At 44.0% G+C, this 21,515-nt stretch overlaps 2 protein-coding genes across 3 annotated transcripts; both read left to right on the top strand.

Annotated features, from left to right (window-relative positions):
• The first annotated feature begins 489 nt into the window (after positions 1–489).
• On the top strand, positions 490–12,625 carry MAGOH (mago homolog, exon junction complex subunit). Of its 2 annotated transcripts, XM_063105440.1 has the most exons (5): positions 490–652; positions 2,858–2,916; positions 4,975–5,085; positions 11,053–11,135; positions 12,392–12,625. In XM_063105440.1, exons 1-5 carry the CDS (start codon positions 565–567, stop codon positions 12,489–12,491), a joined length of 441 nt encoding a protein of 146 aa, XP_062961510.1. In that variant the 5' UTR covers positions 490–564; the 3' UTR covers positions 12,492–12,625. The 2 variants fall into 2 exon arrangements, with proteins under 2 accessions (XP_062961510.1, XP_062961511.1); XM_063105441.1 differs by lacking the exons at positions 11,053–11,135; positions 12,392–12,625 and adding an exon at positions 6,679–6,844.
• A 1,973-nt stretch (positions 12,626–14,598) lies between these two features.
• CZIB (CXXC motif containing zinc binding protein) lies at positions 14,599–20,349 on the top strand. Its single transcript, XM_063106441.1, has 8 exons — positions 14,599–14,656; positions 14,871–14,954; positions 16,105–16,161; positions 16,525–16,606; positions 16,822–16,853; positions 18,293–18,370; positions 19,090–19,155; positions 20,088–20,349. The coding sequence occupies exons 1-8, from the start codon at positions 14,651–14,653 to the stop codon at positions 20,163–20,165; spliced, it is 483 nt and encodes a 160-aa protein (XP_062962511.1). The 5' UTR covers positions 14,599–14,650; the 3' UTR covers positions 20,166–20,349.
• Positions 20,350–21,515: the final 1,166 nt, after the last annotated feature.

Raw genomic sequence — 21,515 nt, 5'->3', positions numbered from 1 at the left:
GATAAACCGGGAAGGTAAGTGCGAGAGAGTTAGTTCCAGGGAACCGGCAATCTCCACTGTGGATTCAGGAAAAGCGTCACTGAAAAGGTTCTCTTAAAGAGTAAAGTTCAGTCGAAGCCCACTAGAGACCCACGTCATCGCACCCCATTTTACTGTTGAGACGACCTCGGTCCAGAGATGGTGAAGAGCGAGCCTCGCGCGACTCACAGAAGTCGGTCCTTTAAACTGAGGTCGAGCCTGGTGGGACGCAGGCTCGGGTGTTCAGCCCGACGTTTGTAAGCGAGGTCTCCAAACCCCGGGGTCGAAGCGCAGAGGCTCGAGGGCGGCTTTTCACCTCACGCCTAGTTAGAACCAGGGAGAGGTAACCTCAGCCTGGCGGGCGCCTCCGGGCGAAGGGCGGGGCAGTCTCGTCCCCACCTCGGAGCGTGGGAGAGGCCCCTCTGCCACAGTCCACGGCGCTCCCTTGACGTCACTTCCGCGCGCCGCCTAAGCGTCAGAGTCGGGCGAGGGCCGCGGCTGTGCGGTTTGTTCTTGAAGTTTGGACTTGGGTGCTCTTGGTGAGCCATGGAGAGTGACTTTTATCTGCGTTACTACGTGGGTCACAAGGGCAAGTTCGGCCACGAGTTCCTGGAGTTTGAGTTCCGACCTGACGGTAAGAGTGGCCTCCCGCCCGCCGGGAGCGGGAACTTGGCCTGGGGGCGGGCGAGTGGGGAAGCCTGGGGTCCTGAATGGGCGGGGTACAAGAGAAGGAAGGGACAGAGACCTGTGCAGCGCGGGTCTGAAAGGAACGCTCCTGTGTCCGCCCCACTGTTTCTTTCTGTCCATGTGCAGGGGCTTCTGTTTAGTGACATTGTTGAACAGAGTGCTTTCATTCAGCCAACATTGATTGAACGCTCACTTTGTGCGAGACTCTGTTCCACTCTCTGGGGATACAGCAGCGAAGATAGACAAGCTTTCCCTGTCACGAAACTTGTGTTTTAGTGTTGGAAGAGAGATCATAAACCAAAAAGATGATTCCAGGTAGTGATGAGTGGTCAGAAAATAAAACAAAATGATGGAATAATTGCCGGATGAGCTGATTTTAGACAAGGTGGCTATTAGAGAGCTCTCTGAAGATTAATGAACTGACGCCTAATTGACAAAAAGGAGCCAGCCTTGTGAAGTTCAGGAAGAAGAGCATTCTACACGGAAGAAGTAGTGTTAAGGTCGTAGGAATGAGCTAGGCATGTTTCAGGTGGCCAGTGTGGCTGAAGAGTAGTGAGCGCCAGGGAAAATAGTGGAATGATGATGGATAGGCAGGTAGGGGCCACACCATGTAGGTCTTTATAGGTCACGGTAAAGAGTTTGGATTTTGGTCTAAGTGCAGCAGGAAGCAATAGGAAAGTTTTAAGCAGAGAAGAGATCCTATCTGTTCTTGAAAAAGTGTCTTAGCTTTTGGGTGCAGGATGGGCAAGAGTGGAAATAGGGCTACTAATTAGGAGATAGTTACATTTTTCAAGACAAAAGGGATGTTGGCTGGGACTAGGGTGATAGAAGTGGAGAGAAGGAATTAGGATACCGTTGGAGGCAGAACCAATTGGGCTTTGCTGACTGATAAGATTTGGGGAGGGGCACTGTGGTGAAGGAAAGAAGAATCAAAGATGACAGAAAACTTCCACTTGATAGAGGATACAAAAATGTATCTGACAAGCCCCAACTGTGAGGGAGACAGATTTGTAAACAAACAGTGACAAAACGGTGTTTTGGGTGTTGTGATAGAAGGGTGCAGAAGGGACTTGGATCAGAGAAGAGGCACCTGACCCAGTCTGAGGGTCAGAGAAGGCTTTCTGCATAAAATGACTTGGCAGTCATTTATGCAGGAAATGTTTGCAATAATGTGTGGGAGTTGGTTAGCAGACCAAGAAGAGTCAAGAAGGCATTTTGGATGGCATTAATATAGCAAAGAAGCTGACAACCAAAAAGTGCATGGGATGTTTCAGGCAGAAATCAAGTTGTTTGACTCCAGTTGCATGAGAGAGGAATATTGAAGGAGTGAGGCTGGAAAGGCAGGCAGGGGCTTAGCTTTGCTGTGTGCCATGCTGAAGAGTTTAGATATTATCAGTAAGGCAGTTAGAAGCCATTGACAGTATCAGTAAGCTGATCAGATGGGTCTGCTACCACACCACCTTGTTTACTGTGTAGAGAATGAACTGAAAGAGAAGAGACTTAAGGCAGAGAAACAGTGCAGAGACTGCCGGAATAAATTAATTTGGCTCCTTTTACATGTGTGTCTTCTACAGGGGAAAAATCATGTCTTCTATTTCCTTTTATCTTCTTCATCCCCATCATATACCTATTGGATGCACACATGCACAAAGGGCCTTTGTGCTCAGTGATAAAAGTACAACTTTTCCATCACAGAAGTAGATCAGAGTGCTACACAGGCACATGATAATATATGTAAACAGTGTCCTACAGTTTTCAAAATGCTTTCACAACTTGTTTGAGCCTTGTTTGAGTAAGTTATCAATTACTATCCCTGTTTTCAACTGAGGACATTAACCTGCAGAAATGTGATTTGCCAGAGTTACAAAAGAGCCTTCCTGTGTTCTTTTACTACACCTGAGCTGCCTTTTGCAAGAACCGTAGTTCAGTTTCAGCTGTAGTTTTGGCTGTGAAGCTGTTTAATAACTTAAAGTGAAGAACTGAAAAAACAAGTATTGTTGAAACACCAACGGTGTCAATAGTAAATCTGTTAGACACTTTAAAGAGTAAGTTAGGATACATTTTAGGCAACAGCTGACAGTCTTAGTAGGCTAATGATGCTTTATTCATATTGTTTTATTGTATATTGAATTTGTTTTTCTGCCTCTCATAGGGAAATTGAGATATGCCAACAACAGCAATTACAAAAATGATGTCATGATCAGAAAAGAGGTATGAGCCTTCTAAGAGCCCTTGATTCACTACATTTCAGCCTTTTGTATTGTTTTTGTTCTTTCTAGTAGTACTGAAAGATAAAGAATAGGGAAGTAGACACATGGCTGTAGACAGCTTCTAGATTATTTCTCAAGTCTTCTTTTAGTTTGTATTTTCTCTTACAATGCTGAATCAATTACTGATAACCATATGAAGTCTGGCATGTCTTAGTTTTAACCCTGAATCTGCTGCTTACTAACCATGTGATCTTGGGCAAGTTCCCTGCTCCAAGTTCTTAAGTCTGTTTCTTCATCTGTTGAAACAAGGATAATAAAGCCCACCTGCCCTGCTGTGAGTTAAATATGTCCCCCCAAAATTCGTGTATTGGAAACTTGATCCCCACTGTAACAGTGTTAAGAGTGTGGGAAATCAGACCATGGCAGTGTTGAAAGGTGGGGCCTTTAAGAGGTTATTGGCTCCTAAGGATTATGCTCTCATGAATGGATTGATCTATAATGGAGTAGTATGAAAATATATTGACTGTGAAGACATTTTCAAATGTGACAAAGTAGTTCAAAAGAAAGACTGGCTTTGATGAAGTGGCCTTAATAGTATAATAGAAATCACAGCAGAATGGAGCACATGGACTTTACGAGGCAGGCATAGGTCTGAATTCCCATTGTATCTCTTACTAGCAGGGGAGACATTGAACAAGTCCCAAATTAATATCTGGGCCTTCATTTTCTTACCTTTCTTATTAAAGGGGATATAATACCCCATCTCCTGGGCTTATAATCAGGGTTAAATAAGATCATATACGTGGAATACCTAGTGCCATGCCTGCCATTTAACGTGCATTCCATGTTAACTGCTTTCCTATGCAGATTCCCTTTCTCATTCAGATGCAAATTAAACAGCTCTCTCCATTGAGTGTTATGTACCAGAGAATATACCAAGCACTTAAAGTATAACATAGGTAATTGTATGATGGCACTTGAGAGTAGGGGTATATTAACCCATTATTCTGCTTATAATGGAATATCTAAAACTGGGTAATGTACAAAGAAATGAAATTTATTTCTTACAGTTTTGGAGGCCGGGAAGTCCACAGTCCAGAGGGGTGCATCTGGTTGAGGGCCTTCTGGGTGGGAAATCTCTACAGGGTCCCATGGCAACACAGGGCATCACATGGTGAGGATAGCAGGAGCTCTCCTTATAAAGCCACTAGTCCACACCCATTATAACTTAATTGGAATCAGTTTTATGATTATCCACACTTGTCAGCATCCTCATCTCTTTTTGATGAGATTAGTATACAGCATGTATCTGCTCCTCAGAAGCATGTTATCTAGTTAAGAATAACCAGGGTGTGGGTGTCTCAGTCAGTTTTGTGCTATTATAACAAAGTATCTGAGACTAGGTAATTTATAATCAATAGAAACTTATTTCTCTTTTTCTGGAGGCTAGGAAGCCCAAGATCAAGGTGCTGGCGAGTTCAGTGTCTGGTGAGGGCCCAGTCTCTGCTTCCAAGATAGTGCCTTGTGACTATATCCTCAGAAGGGAACAAATGTGTCCTCACATCATGGTAGAGCAAAAGAGCAAAAAGGGAGCAGCTAGTTCCCTTGAGCCCTTTTATAAGGCACTAAACTTATGGATGAGGGCAGAGCCTTCATGACCTCATCACCTCCAAAAGGTCTTGTCTCTTAATACTGCTGCATCAGTGATATGTTTCAACATGAATTTTAGAGGGGAGACAAATGTTGAAATCATACCAGGGGCATTCACAGATCTTCTGTTTTGAGTTCAGGTATGAGCTGGGTATGGGGGCAGGGAGAAGGCCCATGTGAATAGGATGTGCCAAGAGGTAACAACCAGATGGGGGACTGAGGTGTAATCACTGGGTACTTCTGTCCCTGTCCCTCTTCAGCATGCCAAGGTCAAGTATGAATGTCTTCCCACCTACAGAGGTACCAGAAATAAGATTTCAGGAGTGGTTGTTTTTATCTTTCATCACTATCTGAGTCAGAGCACTGGTCAGGGATACAACTTAAATTCTGTTTTTTAATTTGCTTTCAGGCTTATGTCCATAAAAGCGTGATGGAGGAACTGAAGAGAATAATTGATGACAGTGAAATTACCAAAGAGGATGATGCTTTGTGGCCTCCTCCTGACCGAGTGGGCCGGCAAGTGAGTGTTTTATAGATGATCCTGTAGTACAGAAATCTTAGAAATAAGATGAGGTTTACTACTCTGCATATGATATTGAATTCACTTGTGTGTGTGTGCGTGTGCGTGTTGTGTTTGTGTTACTGAGCCCTGCCCAAAGCAGATTACTATTACCTTGGTCTAAGGAAACATTCCATAAGGAAAAACAAAAGGAGCAAGTGGAGCTGCTGGCCACCTAGAGCCCAGCCCTAATTTCTTCTTGTGATCCTCCCCTCTTCTCAAAGCTTTTGCTGCCCGTGTCACTGAGTAACTACTATGGACAAAGTATCATGGGGATACTACATTCTAGTGGAAGGAAAATCTTATAAGCAACTATGTATCTGTATTTAAATCCATCACTTATATAGTCATTCTAAAGACCATTTTGGTAATTAAAAAATAAAAGCCCCTGTCAATTGACTGAATTAGCAGAAAAGATATTTCCAACTCAACTGGTACCATCCTAAACCAGACTTCTAATTGATTTCTTTGTTTCTCTTCTTGTCCTATGCAGTCCATTTTTCCATCCTGAAGCCAGTGTGATCTTTAATAACATAAATGTGTCTATGTATTCTACTGATTTAAACTCTCCAATGGCTTCCCACTGCACTTAAAAAAAAATCCCAACTCCCACCTTATCTTCTACCACTCTCATAGTCTCTCACTGTGTTTAAACCTTACTAGCCTTATTTCTGTTCCTGAGACACACCTATGTTGTTCTTATTAGGGCCTTTGTTCTTGCCACATTCTGCTGAGAATATTCTTCTTTAACTCTGTACAAGACTGTCTTTATTATTGAGGTCTTCAAATGTCACTTCCTCAGTGATGTCTTGCCTGTCCATCATTTTAAAAAATAAGATCTGTTGTATTGTCTTCATAGCATTTCTCATTGTCTAAAATTGTCTTATTTGCTTTTCTTTACTTACTTGTCTCCCTTCATCCTTCACCACAACAGACACAGACACAGATGCAAGCTCCTTCAGTAGAGGGATTTACCAATTTTTTTTTTCACTCTATATCTCTAGTGACTAAAATAGTGCCAGTATATACTAAAAGTTCAATAATAATTATATTTATTAAATTAATATGAAAACCCATTTAAACTTATTCCTAATTAACCTCAAAATGATAGCCCAACTTTTGAAGAAGAGGTTAAAAAAAAAAAAAATTCCTTAGTATTTACTAAAGTTAACTTTTTAATTTATGTCTAGGGGATCTCAATAATCTATATGTATTTTGCTTTACCATTTATAAAATTTTAGCTCTGTTAACTCATTCAACGATCAGAACAGTCCTGGGAAGAGGGCAGGATGTATTCCTTTATACTAGCAATAACCTATTAGTGTCCCATTCATAGTAGCAACAAAACTTATAAAGAAGAGAGTCCCTGCAGCACTGCCCCAGAGTGCAGCACAGTGCGCAAGTGGACAGGCCTGGTGGCTGGACCAGCCCCGCATGCTCCCTGCCACCCTTTATGAGCGCAGCCCATTGCAGTCCAGGTGCACCTGCAGCTCACGCTGTGCGCCCCAAGCATGAGCTTCCTGCGGCCCTGGCAGCCTCTGATGCCATGCACAGCTTGCAGGACACCACATTCACCAAGATCTCTGGATGACCTGCCCTACCACACCACCAGTGCCTTGCTCCAAAAGTACTTCAAGGGCTTTGAGGACATCAAGGAGGCTGTGGTCATCACCCGCCACCAGACAGGCAAGTCCCATGGCTACGGCTTCATGACCATGGCCAACCAGGTGGCAGCTGAGAGGGCTTACAAAGACCTCAACCCCATCGTTGATGGCCACAAGGCCAACATGAACCTGGCATATTTGGGCACAAAGTCTCAGAGCCTCCAGATGGGCTTTGATGTCGGGGTGCAGCAGCTACACCCCACCTTGATCCAGTGGACTTATGGACTGACTTCCCACATCATCTACCCACAAGCTATTATCTAGCTCAGTGTGGTGATCCTGGCTGCCCCAATCCCATCGCTGTCCCTGCCCTACATTGAATACACACTGGACACCTACACCCAGTACCCATTGGCCACCTATGACTGATACCTGCCACAACCGCCAGCTTTGTGGGCTACAGGTACCCCAACACCGTGCGGCAGGTCCTTGGCTCCAGCCCCCATAGGCACCACCTTCGTGCAGTACCAGGTGCCACAGCTGCAGCCTGACAGGATGCAGTGAGCTGCGTCCTACAGGGACCGTGACAGTGTCACCCACACAGCAGACAGACCCACTGGGCCACGACAGGCAAGCAGTGGGTCTGGCTGAGCTTCAGGGCGACTGGAACCTGTGCCTCTGAAGACCAAGAGACTGCTTCTCTTTGAATCTAGGTCCCGTCATGTCTTGAGGAAGGACTTTAGGAACAAAGAATGACTGAGAAGCTGTTTAAAGATACAACCCCAAATTCCTTGCACACACAGCAGCTTTTTTTCTCACCTCCTGCCCTGTCCACACTACAGATGCTCACAGGCCTGTCACCACCACAACCACCTGGTGGGGCTGTCCTGGACCCTCTGAGATCCCAGCCACCCTCTGGGCTGTGCACAGACTTTGTCCCCAGCAGGGATGCCTTACTCAAGGGAAAACTAAAAGAGAAGCAAACTGACTTTATTGTAACTCATTCCACACAAGCTGTGAGCTGCAGTCAGAGGTATGTGGGGAAACATCTTCTGTGTTGAATTCTCATTTTCTAAGTTATTACATGTGGGTGGCTTCCTCAAGCCCCACCAGAGCTCCCAGGTGCAAGAAGGCCACCAGCAATAGGGGGAGCCGGCCTGATTTCTTTCAGTCAAAGCACTACAACTTTTTTCTTACTGTAATTGTTTTGCTACTAAGATAATTTCAGTCTGTTTTTTCAACAAGACCACCATCACCAAGAGTCCAGAACCTATTTTTGATTTTGAGAGACTTGCTTTTGTTGATGGATCCACCCACGGAGATGATGACATATTTCTATATAATAAAGTGTCTGCTGCTTTGCAGGCTGGGAGCCCCTCAGGGTGGGCCCACCTGGGGCAACTCTCTGATAAGGCCTGCCTGGGTGGGCACAGGTGTCTGGTGGCAATGGAGAGCTGTCTCAGGTCTTTCACAGTGACACTGTGATGCTTGTCTGCTCCCCACATCCCCTCTCCCCCACCACCATGGAAGGGCAGAGGGAGCAGGGCCCAAGGCATTGCTGCTACTCTGGGTCGAGATCACATAGGCTCCCAACCCTCGGGGTGGGGGATGCTCAGTCCTGCAATGTCGTGTGCCCCCACCCCCTCTCCCTCCTGTTGCCAACTGCTGTATACCAGCCTGAGACATCCCTGCCTTCCTTAGGGGGTTGGTAGAGAGGGGAAGATGAGAAGGTCTAAAGTGACCAGGCTCCTATGGGGGCATTTGGGAGGTTGTGAGGGTCTAGAGGAGGTGGATGAGGTGAGGAGGGGCATCCTGCAGAGGGATTTGGGGGCTGCTCAGCTTAGCTGTTGTGGGGGGAGGGGGCAGCAGGTTGGGGTGTTCCTTCGGACCTACCTCAGGGAGCTGAGTGGACAAGTGCCCCATGGCACTCATAATGCAGAGTCAAGGCCCAGAAAATAAAAGTAGATAATATAATAATAATATTTTTATTAGAATGTTCTGGTTATAAAAATAAAACTTGTTTTCTTTAAAGAAAAAAAAGTTAAAAAGAACTTAGGAATGGGGGGAGGGAGGGAGGGGGTTGGGGGAATGATAGGTAAAGGGTAGAAAGAAAAATCACAATTTGTAATAATGAATATGCTAAGAATAAATAATAATAATTTTTAAAAACATTTTTAAAGAAAACTACAACTTAAAAAAAAACAGGAATAAATTTGACAAGTTGTACAAAACTTATGGAAAGGGCTTTATAGAAGGACATAAAAAATATGTATTATTTTTATGGATGGGAAGATTCATTATCATAAAGATGTCAATTTTCACCAAAGTCATTTATAAATTAATTCCATTTCATATAAAAATCACAGCAGGATTTTTTTCCCTAGAATCTAACAGGATGAGCATTAAATTCATGGAAGATCAAAGGGGCAGGAGTAGCCAGGATAACACTGAACATTTCTTGTAAAGCTATAATCATTTGGTATTGCCTCAGAAATTGATAACTAAACCAGTGGAACAGAATCGACAGTCCAGGAAAAAACCCATGAGTATATGGGCACTTGGAACAGTACACAACAGAGGTGGACTTTCAAATTAATGGGAAAAGGATGGCTTGTTTAATAAATTGTAGCAGGATAATTGGCAGTAATATGTCTGGAATTTTAAAAATTAGACCATTTATATAAATAAAGCAAAAAATTTAAATATATTATATAGACTATCTTTTATTTCTGGGTAGACAAGGAGTTTTTTAAACTCCTCAAGGGAAAAGACATACAATTTGACTTCTTTAAATTTAAAACTTCTGTTTGACTAAAGACGTTAAGATAAAGTTGAAAGATAAACCACAGACTGGAAAAAGATATTTGCAAAATTTATAACTGGCAAGAGGCTTCTCTCCAGAATATACAAATTAATAAAACTACAGAACTATAAATTTAAAAAAAGACAGCCCAGTGGTAGAATGTGCAAAAGTGATATAAATAGACAATTTACAGAATCAAATAAGTGGGCAATAAACATCAAAATATTTACTGCTTCATTTGTAAAATGAAAATTAGGACAACAGTGAGATACCAGTTCAGACCCATTAGAATAACAACAAAACCCACCAAGTTTAAAAAAGGGTATGAGAAAAAGGGGGTTCGTATACTACTGGTGGGAATAAAATTAGTGCAACACTTTAGGGAGCAATTTGGTAATATCTGGCAGAGTTGAAAATATTTATATCCTACTTCTAGGAATTTTCCTAGAGGCATTTTTACATACAAGGAGATGCATAGAAGAATATTCTTGCCACATAGTAACAAAAATTGGGAACTTAAGCCTGCTTCAGTAGGGAAATGGAATACTCTAAACCATTTAAAACTAATGCACTAGATCTATATAACATGGAAAAATCTCAAAAACAATGTTGAATGAAAAAAGCAAAAAGTTACATATAGTATGACTATTTGTGTAAGTTTTAAAAACATACTACCAAATCTGAAAATGGGTGGAAAGATTACACCCCTATTTTGGAGAATGCAGAAAGAATAGGATTGGAGGTGGACATAAACTTTGTAATATTTTATTTCTTATAAAAAAAACTAACACAAGTATGTCAAAATGTTTACATTTCACAAATCTTAGTGTTGGGAACATTAATTTCATAGTTTTCATTTTCTGTCTAAATTTTTTTCATAATTGAAAAAATACAAATTAAAAAGAAATAGGAAAAAAGGAAAAAAAAAATAAGTAGGACTCACTAGAACGTAAGTTCCACAAGGACAGAGATCTTTGGTTTGTTTGATTGTACTGATCTGTCCCAAGCACTAAAAATGATACTTGGCACATAGGCACCCCATAGATATTTTCTGAAGGTTTATGGTACTTGTGTCACTATTTAAAAACTGCAACTCAGGTCATACAGCTAGTAAGTGGCAAAGCTGGGATCAAACCCAAGGTGTGGACAGTTTTCCTTGTCCCATATTTCCCAGAAAGGTTAGATCCTTTGGTTACAATGTGGAGTACCATAGATCCACCCATGTTACTCCACATTGTTAACAATGAAAACTCATACAAAATACTATGCAAATTCTTACACATTTCAGAAATGTGGAGCACTGAGGACACTACTTTAACAGTGTGAGTTTCTCAAGGGCTAAACCAGTATTTATCTCTTTGTTTCTAGTGCCCAGCACAGTTTAGTGCTCAAAGTGAACTGCCCTTGTCTACATAGCCATCTGTAGTAGAGTTTGTGCGATTTGGCAGATGATGAACCCTTCTCCTGTTTGTTGATGAATAATCCAATTCTGCTTGACTTAGATTTTTTAAATGTTCCTAGGAGCTTGAAATCGTCATTGGAGATGAACACATTTCTTTCACCACATCAAAAATTGGTTCCCTTATCGATGTCAATCAATCCAAGTAAGTGTACTTGATCCTTATATCCAGTTGTATCTGTTTTGGAGTAGATGGATAAGAAACACTTAACAAATTGGGACCATTATGGGAAGATCTGGTGCAAATACAAGACAGAGGTAGGCAGCTTTGTCCCCCTCATTAGGGAGAGACTCCAAGTTATTTTTGAAGGCTTGCTCCTGTTACTTTTGGTATTTCATTTAATCATTGCTACTAAGAGCTTCTCAGTGACACATGCGCGTGCGCACATACACAGAATAATACATAGGAGCAGTCACAACAAAAAATGAAATATGTCAAAACTAGTGCTCAGGATAAACTGTAGAGTCACTGAGTCTGAACAGCTTTCTCAGTGTTGAACGTTCAGACTAGCACATCTTAAAGTCTGACTTCAGTGAAGCATGAAATTTTTTAGGCTCCAAATTTTATTTATTTATTTTTTGGCAGCTGGTGGGTATGCGGACCCCAAACTCTTGACCTTGGTGTTACAAGGCTGCGCTCTAACCAACTAGACTAACTGGCCAGCCCTTAGGCTCTAAATTTTTAAGTTCATGTTGTCAGTGGGGCAAATTATAAAGTTGAGACTTGACTTTATATGCTACAAAGAGTCCTTGGAATTTGGCAACCTCTTTAGTCCTTGTGCTTGGAGGATTTGGAATTAGATATGGCTCACTTTTAGTAAACATCAGGCATATTTGTCTTCCTTTGGACAGTCTCCTTGTTCTTAGCCAGTGATGCCACAGTAATCTTCAACCTCTTGGTCCTAACCTAGTACTACTACTTTTTCAAAAAGTTTTCCTAATTCTGAAAGTAATATATGCTCATTGTAGAAAATACAGGAAACGTAGAAAAGTAGAAAGGGAAAAATCACCCGTAATCTTATGAGTGAGATAACCATTGTTAATATCTTCAAGTATTTTTTAGTCTTTTTTTCTGTGCATTAAAAAATGTAGTTTTTTAAAAGCACAAACAATACAACAGCTCAACAATCTGTTATTTTATTCATTATTTTTTCACTCAATAATGTGATGTAAGCATTTCTCCAATTAAGAAAAAAACTCAACATATTTAAATGACCTCATAATATTCCATTTAAATATATAGCCTTTTCCTTCTTTTTGGATATTTGGTTGTTCAAAGTTTTAATGCTGTAAATAACTTTACAAGGAATATTTTGGTAGATAAATAATGGAGGTTAAATGATATTTTTTTGCCAGTTTTTCTTGATTTTTTAAACATTGTTTTTTCCTCTTGAATTTTAGGGATCCAGAAGGCTTACGAGTATTTTATTATCTTGTCCAGGACCTGAAGTGTTTGGTCTTCAGTCTTATTGGATTACACTTCAAGATTAAACCAATCTAGATTGAATGTTGGTGTGGACATGAGAGGGATCGTTGTTTTTAATTACCATTATCAGGAAATTTTTGTGTATATCAGGGCAATTTTTTTTATAAACTATAAATGACGGTGTTTAATAAATATGTGAAAAAATCCAATTTTTATTATTTTGTAAAGACCTGAACATGTGAACTCGTCTCAATTACTTTGTAAAACACTAACATCCTATGTGAAGAAGTATTGCCAAAAGAAATTGAGTCTAATCAACTCTAGATATAACTACCCTTTTACAGGAAATAAGAGAATAGAGAAACATGTTTTTAAAAATATAATGGGGAAGCGGATGGCCCGTGGCTCACTCAGGAGAGTGCGGTGCTGATAAAAATATAATGGGAATCCAATCAGCAATAGCCAGAGGAAAATATTCCAGGACAAATGGACAATATTCCAGGACAATACTCCAGGACAAATTTTTTCAACCAATAAATTATAAGGGTAACAACAGAGATGGAGTGGGAACCTATAAAGGAGATTTAAGAGACACATTAAGCAGTACCATGTTGAAGCCTATTTGGATCATGATTCAATGTGAGATTGATACCATTAAGGAAATTTGAATGCTGGATATGTGATGATTTTTTTTTTTTAAAGATGACTGGTAAGGGGTTCTTAACCCTTGACTTGGTGTTATCAGCACCACGCTCTCTGAAGTGAGCTAACCGGCCATTCCTGTGTATAGGGATCTGAACCCATGGCTTTGGTGTTATCAGCACCACACACTCCCAAGTGAGCCACGGGCTGGCCCTAATATTTGATGATTTTAATGAAGTATAGTTAACTTTTTAGGTGTGAAATAGTATTGTGGTTGGGGTTTTTTGAATCATCTTTTACAGATACATCTATATTTCAGTGGCTATTTCATTGTGGGAAAAATGCTTTGGTTTAATACACTTTAAGGGATAAAATGCCTGGTCTGAAAAAAGTTTCCCAGTAATCCATTTTAAAATCAGAATACCAACAGCCATTAAAGACTGAGACCAAGTTGGTACAGATAGTAAAGGAATTTGTTCAGCAGGTAGATCTGTAGGAACTTTTGCTGTTAAACTGCACAGCTTCTTTGGGCAAATTGCTGGTTGAACAGATTGCACCGGCTGAAAGGAACTGAGCATTGATAAGCTTTATTTGACTAAAGACAGGCCAGCTTTGGGAAACGTCCCAAGTGCTCTGACTACTAGACCAGTGCTTTTCCCACTACATTCTACTCTTCCTCCTTCGAAGATTATAGGGCAAGTTAGGGGCAGGGCTGGTATCTGAGATGTCACAATTCTTGCCTCCACTGCACCTCCTGCTATAAGGGTATTTGAGATAGCAGGGCAAGTTGGTGATAAAGTAGATATCCTGTCATTTCCATTTTAAGGAAATGACAGTGAGGACCTCAGAAGATTATAAAAGATTCTCAAATGGACTATTCCTTCTAATGTTGATGCCCACAGCTCCTTCATGGTTTCAGATGTGCCTGGACAAGGGGACAGGTAAAACAAGGTTTAGTAAATGTATGATAGAAGGATAAGCAAGATGGGGGCCCAAAGAAGAGCCAGCTGAAGGGGAGTGTCCCGTCGATAACGACAATAAGGACATAGAGCAACCTCTGGAGAGGGGCCTAGAAACCAGATATCTGGGCAAAACAGGAAGGAACAGTTTAGAGAAGGCACCATCCCCAAATCTGCGAGGCTGCCCCTCCCTGTGCAGGGGGAACCGACATGGTCAGAGAAGCCTCAGAGCGGAAGCAGGGACCAAGTGTGAGGGAAGGCAGAGTAGTGAAGAGCCAGGAAGGAACTGAGGAGCAGGAAGAAGGCTTGGCAGGGGTTTCGGGCAGGGACTGTCTTGTTCGATTAGTGGTGGGACACAACCGGTGTTCAGTATTTGTGGCATTACCGATTGCTGGAGGCAGGCTTCAGCAGGCCTGAGCTGGAGTTAATTTAACGGCGGGCTCAACTTACCTCCACAGGTTTCAGGGCATCTAGTGGGAAGAGCCCCGCAGGGAAAGCTGGGAGCAGCGCTGCTCAGTCCCGCGAGGCCCCGCCCCCGGCCCGACACGGAGGGTGCGCAGCAGCGCCCGCCCGCCTTTTACGACAGGCCGGAAAGCAGCGGCCGCAGCCAGCGCCGGGCTGAGCCGGGCAACGATGGGGGTGAGGGGAGGTGACCCGACGCCGGGGCACGGAGGGGGCGGTAGCGAGGATCTGGCAGGCAGGAGCTCGCGCCGGGAGGAAATGAAAGGAGTGGTCTCACGCTGAAGGAGCGGGAGAGCTCGTGCTGGAAGGGGCGGGGCCGGGCCGGGGGTCGGGGCTCGGCGTGGGGCTGCGCAGGCGCGGCTGACGCAGTCGCTCCGGCCCTCCCTCTCAGAAAATCGCGCTGCAGTTCAAAGCCACGCTGGAGAACGTCACCAACCTCCGGCCAGTGGGCGACGACTTCCGGTGGTACCTGAAGGTGCGGCTGGAGGGCGGGACCCCAGGCGGAGAGAAGGGAGGAGCATCCGGGAGGCAGCGGGCTTGTTAGGGGTTCCGGTTAGGGACACGGGGGCCGGTCTCTGGGAAGAGGGTCCCATCCGGATATCAGTGTTGAACAGGAAGGCGCTTTCCCTCCGGCAGCATGAGAAATATTTAGCCAGACACATTAAATGTTCGGTTCTTTCCCTAGTTAGAATTTTAGGCTTGCTTTTTAAAATGTACTGGTTAGTCTTTCATTGGCGGTCTTGGAACTCTTTGCGTTTTTCCCTCCATTAAATATTTTGTGGTCTGTAAACAGACACTAAAATGCTACTTGAAGGGACCTTGTGATTATTTAATAAGACGCATAATTTTGCTTTCTGTTTTATTTGTTGATTTGGTTTTATTGTTGTGAAATAGTTTATGTGCATGATTCAGCTTTACTTCCCCTTCCCACACTGGTAAATGTGGTACCTGAACAGTTTGAGGCCGTTCCCCATTCCAGAGCCTCTGCGCTGTTTTCCTCCTAGTCAAAATCAGCGAGGTGTTGGTAACACCAAGGTCAAGGGTTCGGATCCCCCTGCTGGCCAGTTGCAGAAATAAATAATAAATAAATAAATCCCATCGTCTTTCTGTACCGTCAAAAGTCCTGTCCTCAGGAAGCCACCTCTGACCTCGTTTACTTCCAAATATTTTGAAGCTTGAGTGCCAGGGTTTATTGGGGGAATCAGTGTTCTTTGGCTTCCAGAAACACAGTCGAGTGAAGGAGACAGAAAAATAGAGTAACAACAGTGATAAATACTTAAACCAGGGACCTACAGGGCCTGTGGAGACACAAAGGAAGCTCCTAATCAAAGTGGGGGTGGGGAATCTGTTGAGTCCTTTTCTGTACCACATGAGCCTTGAATCCCCAGCCAGACTGGACACTTCCTAGAGGAGGGTGGGCATGCCAACGTGAGATACAACTTAACCTGTTCTTTGCTCAGAGATAAGTCTGGTTATGTCCTTGTTGGGGCTGGTTGTGAGGATGAAGTGGGATTGCCAGGAAGAAGGTAGGTTATGAGCCTGCCTACCTCACACTGTTCTTACCCTTCCCTCAGTGTCTGCCCAACTGAGCCAACTGTTTTACTAATACTATCTTTCCCCCCAAGATGAAATGTGGCAACTGTGGAGAGATTTCAGAGAAGTGGCAATACATCCGGCTGATGGTAACTGTTCCCCCACTACCACCACACACACACACAAACATGCATACCCTTCTGGGCAGGGATTTGGGGAAACTGGCCCTAATCTCTCAGGTTCTTTGGACCTTGTTTTTTTGTGGTTTGGGAGGGCAGGCGTCAGTGTGGTCATCACTGGGAACAACAGGCATCTTTGTCATATGAGGCAGAGTTCAAAGTCAAGGGGAAACCCTTTCCTCAGTCTCAAGAAGCCTCCCCAGGATTCTTGTCCTAGCACTCACCCTCTTTGGGTCTTGGTCTCTTCAACCAGATAATAAGTGGGACTGGTCCTCCTCAGGACTCTTGCATCTAATTAATATCTGACTAGAAGTTCTGTTTGCTCCTTGCCAGGACAGTGTGGCGCTGAAGGGAGGCCGAGGCAGTGCCTCCATGCTACAGAAGTGCAAGCTGTGTGCACGGGAAAACTCCATCGGTAGGTCAGGCCATCACTACTGAGTTCTGCCAGGCCGGCCTACCGCTTTCTGGTACTACCAGACCTAAAGCAGGCTCGTGTCACCTATGGGTGGACTCAGGCTGAAGGTGCTAAAGCCTGTACAACGATCTCTCTTTCCCAGGACCACTTCTGGGCACCTGGGTGGGACCAGGGTATGGGCTCAAGTCAACTTTATCTTCTCTTCTGTGTTTCAGAGATTCTGAGTAGCACCATCAGGTCTTACAATGTAAGTTTGCGCTGTAGTGGCACGCGTGGTGGGATTAAATCTAAACTGGGAGCTAGGAGGCCTGGGTTGTAGATACACTGAGTACTTGGAAGGGAAAAGATTCATAAACAAGCTATGGCAATGCCTTCTTATGAGCTCTGGGCTGTGGGAGCTCAGGGAACCTCTGACCCAACCCAGCCACTCAGTTTGCATCACTGAGAGCACTTGCCTTGTTTACATCTTAGGGGACTAGCAAGCCTTCTCTGAAACCATGGGTGGGACAGTCCTTTGTATCCCTAATAACATCAATGTTATTAGATAATTATACATTACTACATAACAAATTAGCCCAAAGGTAAGGGAGGCAGTATATACTTTGAGTCTGTTTATTTGTATTCATACGTTTCTTATTTGGTCTTTATTTAAAATGTCTGGGTTCTGCTAAATTCTTGGCTTTGTTCTGAAGTTAAAGAGAGAAAATAAACGAAGACTTGCCCCTGAGTAAATCTTAATCTAGTGGAAGATACAGACCAGCAAACAAAAAGCAAACCAGGGTCCAACAGAGAAGTGCCTCACCAGTGCCAGACACACGGTTGGTGTGCAGGAAATAGATATTACAGTGAATGATAGGATGAGTGGTTGTGTGGGCATAGCACTTGTGGTCTCTGAGCTCATGGGGCAGGTAGCCAAGAATTCTCCCCCACCCCCCAATCCCCCTGAGAGATGCTCCCTTCACACATACATCCCATTTCTTTTTTTAATTTTTTTTTTTTTTTTGTGACCGGTAAGGGGATTGCAACCCTTGGCGTGGTGTCGCCCGCACCGCACTCAGCCAGTGAGTGCACCGGCCATCCCCATATAGGATCCGAACCTGCTGCCTTGGCGCTCCCAGCGCCGCTGCGCTCCCAGCACCGCACTCACCCGAGTGAGCCATGGGGTCGGCCCCACACATCCCATTTCTAAGGCTTTACGTCAGTCCTCTGCCCTTGCAACATGGCAAATAGCAAAAGGCTATGGCTTAGTGTACTGCTTCCATTTGGATGATTTGGAGACTTTGTAGCTTAACATTCTTGTTCATATTTTTGGTATCGATAATTTAGTCTCCTGTTTATTGAGCATAGTGCTGGTACTATGCTGGTCACTTTACACATATTTCAAATTCTCACAGTAAACCTTAGAGGTTTCCTCAGCTCCATTTGATAGTTTAGGAACCTTAAAGGGAAAGAGCTCAGCCTCACATCCAGGCAAGCTGACCCCGGAATCCATACTTTTTCTGCAGCAACCATGTCTACAGAAGGTCTTATGAGGTACCCAAAGGAGGCTTCAAAGGGTGTGAGTTATTCCTGGGTCCCATTCTAGGCTCAGGGACAGTAAGGGCCCACTTGGCAGGAAGGACGGGGACTAAGGGGTCATTCTGCATGCCCAGTTGGGCCTGCCTCCTCAACACACTTCCTTTCCAGGCTGAAGACAATGAGAAGTTCAAGACGATAGTAGAGTTTGAGTGCCGGGGCCTTGAGCCAGTTGATTTCCAGCCCCAGGTGCGTGTGTGTCTTTCTGGGGAACCTGTGTCTTTGGGGAGGGGATTATGAAGTGACAGCAGAACTTTGCTTCCTTCAGTGACCATGGACTAGGAATTCTCCTTTCTAGGAATAATAATAATTGTCACTTATTAAGTGCCTACTATATACTGGGCACTATGTCTGTTACTTTTATGTTACCTCATTTAATCCTCAGAACCCTATAAAGTTACTCAGCCTATTTTTCAGAGGAGGAAGGAACTTCAGAGATTTTCCCACTTGCCCAGGGTCGCACAGTTAGTAAGCACTGGAGCTTAATTTGAACCCAGCTCTGACTCCTCAGCCAGTGCTTATCCCTCTTTATTTGTGCAGTGTTTTCACACAAGTCTGTGAGGAAGGAAGAAGAGAAAGTATTGCTATCCCCATTTTATAAATAAGAAAACTAAGGTTCAGAGAGGGGAGTGACATTCCCAGGGTCCTTTACCAAGTCAGGGATAGTGGAAGGGTTTATCCCATAGCTCCTGCCTTCTGGTCCAAGGCTGTAATTTGGAGGAACCACTCTAGTCCCAAGGCAGCTACCAGTCCTGAAAGCTCAGCATTTATTCCAGAACAGTTGCTCACAGTGTATCCTGTCCCCCATTCCAAAGGTGTGAGAAGAGCTGGCTCTCTGGAAGCCAATGTCTTCTTATGGAAGCCCAATGTCTCCCCCATAATAACTGCTGCCTTCCTGTCCCCTACAGGCCGGTTTTGCTGCTGAGGGTGTGGAGTCAGGGACAGTCTTCAGTGACATTAATCTGCAGGAGAAGGTACAAGACTTGGGGGCCTTGTAAGGTACTATAGAGCACCTGGTGGGAATATCCTTTTGGTGAACAAGGCTCCTCAATGGAAAGTTGACTCTGCATTTTTTGTGCTTTTTGTTGGTGATTTTCCTCTTTAAATGGCTGCAAACGTAGTGCTGAAATACTTGTAGCGTTCCTAAGCACAGGAAGACTGGTGTACTTTACAGAGAAAACACATGTTAAATAAGCTTTGTTCAGGTATGATATCACAGCTGTTGGCCTTGAGTTCAATGTTAACGAATCAATAATATATACTAAATAAGGTGTCTTAAAGCAGAAACACACATAGAACAAGGTTATTTATTGATCTTTTGGTGAAAATGTTGTAACTAGAGGCTCACAGTATCCTAACCTTGCATTTCCCCTGGGGGCAGTAGTTCAGTGTTTGCTAATTCAGTTGTATGGTGACTTTGTAGAGCCTAACTACCACAAATAACAAGAACTCGTCTGTATTACTGGACATGTTACTACTCTACAAATAGAAAAGCCTTATACTCAGGCCTCGAAGGAAGGAAGGACAAAAACTTCATTCAATTTGCATTGCATCTAATAACAACAGTAGCTGGCATATACTGAGCTCTTATATGTGCCAGGCCCTGTGCTAAGTGCTTGTACATGTGTTTCCTCCTTTGATTCTTTCAACATTCAATATGAAGTCTATTTTTGTCCCTTTTTTTGTAGAGGAGAACTGAGGCTCAGAGAAGTTCAGTAACTTACCCCCAATCACAAAGCTGAAAGAGCTGGAATTCAGGCCTGAGCTATCTGGCTCTGTTCAGGATCACGCATGTTCATGAATATCTGAACCAGAGCCTGCACTGGGTCTTCTAAGTCCCAGTTCCCCTCTCCTTACACTATCCCATTCTGCCTTGTGTGGCTCACACTGCCATTTTATTTCACAGGACTGGACTGACTATGACGAAAAGGCTCAGGAGTCGGTGGGAATCTATGAGGTCACCCACCAGTTTGTGAAGTGCTGAACTCTCTTCGTGCACACTTGTCCTTAAGAACTGAGAAGGGACAAAGTGTCCCAAGCAGCAGAGCCCACTGAGGCTGGTCCCCTCATCTCTTGTCTCCTGGCAGCTGTACCAAACCTTCACAATCTGCTTGCTGGGCTCTGTCACAGCTTCCCAAGCCTCACCAATAAAGCCTCCTTTTGTGTCACACTGTTGCATGAAGGTAGACTCAGATAGCAGACACTCCTTCCACAGATAATTGATGCTGGAGGTTTTTGACTGCTTCTTGGTGCCTTCCCACAGTCTAAAATCCTGCGCCTGATCCGATTTGCAAAATATGCAGAAGCACACAACTTCTGAGGGCTCTCCAGCGCTTGGGGAGCAGGCAGGTCAACCCAGAGGATCAAAGGTGTGAAAGCCAGTGGCACAGAGGGCAACAGAGCCTCTGGAATGATGCCATCAGCCCAACAGTCCTGAGCCAAAACACTGCATTGACCAGCTTGGCTGTCAAGTAAACCCAGTCATCTCTGTTAGCTTTAGTCACTTCCTATTCCAGAGCTAAAAGGGACTTTGGAAGTCAGCAATCCACTCCTAGCATGTATCTGTTCTACATAGTTCCTGCCAGATGGTCATCAGGTCTCTCTTCACTTGCTGAAATTGGGCACTCCCTACCCATTAGGTATGAAAGTTTCTTTATGCTAAGTCAGCCTCTGTGGTCCCTGTAGCTCCTCCTCCTGGTCCTGGTTTATCCCTTGTGGCCACACTTTTGTGTTCTGCCCTTAGTCAACCCTTGGATCTGTGAAGACAACAGTCACAGCCCTCTCAGTCTCATGGGCCTGGTTCCCTGGGTTGGAAGATTCCCCCATACAGTGGACGGAGTTGTTCAGTACATAGCTGGGTCATGAGGGGATGCTCATGCCTTCACACTGGTGAACCCACCATTAGGAAATGTTGTTACCAAGGACCTTATTCCTCCAGTGTTCTGCTGGAGCCTAGAATTCTTTGGGAGTAAAAATTAGTATCTTTGTTTCCCATTTCCGGAAGTGGGAAAGGGTCTGCCCACTCCCAGGCTGACTGTGGGACTCTAAAGGAAGGGGATCCTCAGGTTTTAGGCAAAGCTGGCATGTCTAAGGATGTTGAGGTGCCTACCTTGTCCCTTCCTGAGTCTGGCAGCCACATTGTGTTTTCTTTAGGTCCCCTGTGTTCCTGGCCCCCTGGGATCTTTTCTGTACCTGACAGAGCATGGCTGCTTCAGTCCTCCCTCAGCCAGTCCCTGCCCACTAAGTCTAGTCCCCTGCCTAGCCTGGAAGCAAATAATATGGGAAACATTGGGCTAGGTAAGCAGCAAGCAGCCTTTCTGGGGTTTAGTCTCTG

The sequence above is a fragment of the Cynocephalus volans genome, chromosome 8, assembly GCF_027409185.1.
Source record: "Cynocephalus volans isolate mCynVol1 chromosome 8, mCynVol1.pri, whole genome shotgun sequence".
Lineage (NCBI taxonomy): Eukaryota > Metazoa > Chordata > Mammalia > Dermoptera > Cynocephalidae > Cynocephalus > Cynocephalus volans.
Note: the sequence above shows the minus strand (reverse complement) of the source record. Positions and strands in the feature narration are given on the sequence as shown.

Coding starts and splice junctions, on each gene's coding strand:
- MAGOH (XM_063105440.1), top strand. CDS start 565: ATGGAGAGTGACTTTTATCTGCGTTACTACGTGGGTCACAAGGGCAAG. Junction 5,086..11,052: donor CTGACCGAGTGGGCCGGCAA/GTGAGTGTTTTA, acceptor AAATGTTCCTAG/GAGCTTGAAATCGTCATTGG. Junction 11,136..12,391: donor ATCGATGTCAATCAATCCAA/GTAAGTGTACTT, acceptor CTTGAATTTTAG/GGATCCAGAAGGCTTACGAG.
- CZIB (XM_063106441.1), top strand. Junction 14,955..16,104: donor ACTTCCGGTGGTACCTGAAG/GTGCGGCTGGAG, acceptor TTTCCCCCCAAG/ATGAAATGTGGCAACTGTGG. Junction 19,156..20,087: donor ACATTAATCTGCAGGAGAAG/GTACAAGACTTG, acceptor TTTATTTCACAG/GACTGGACTGACTATGACGA.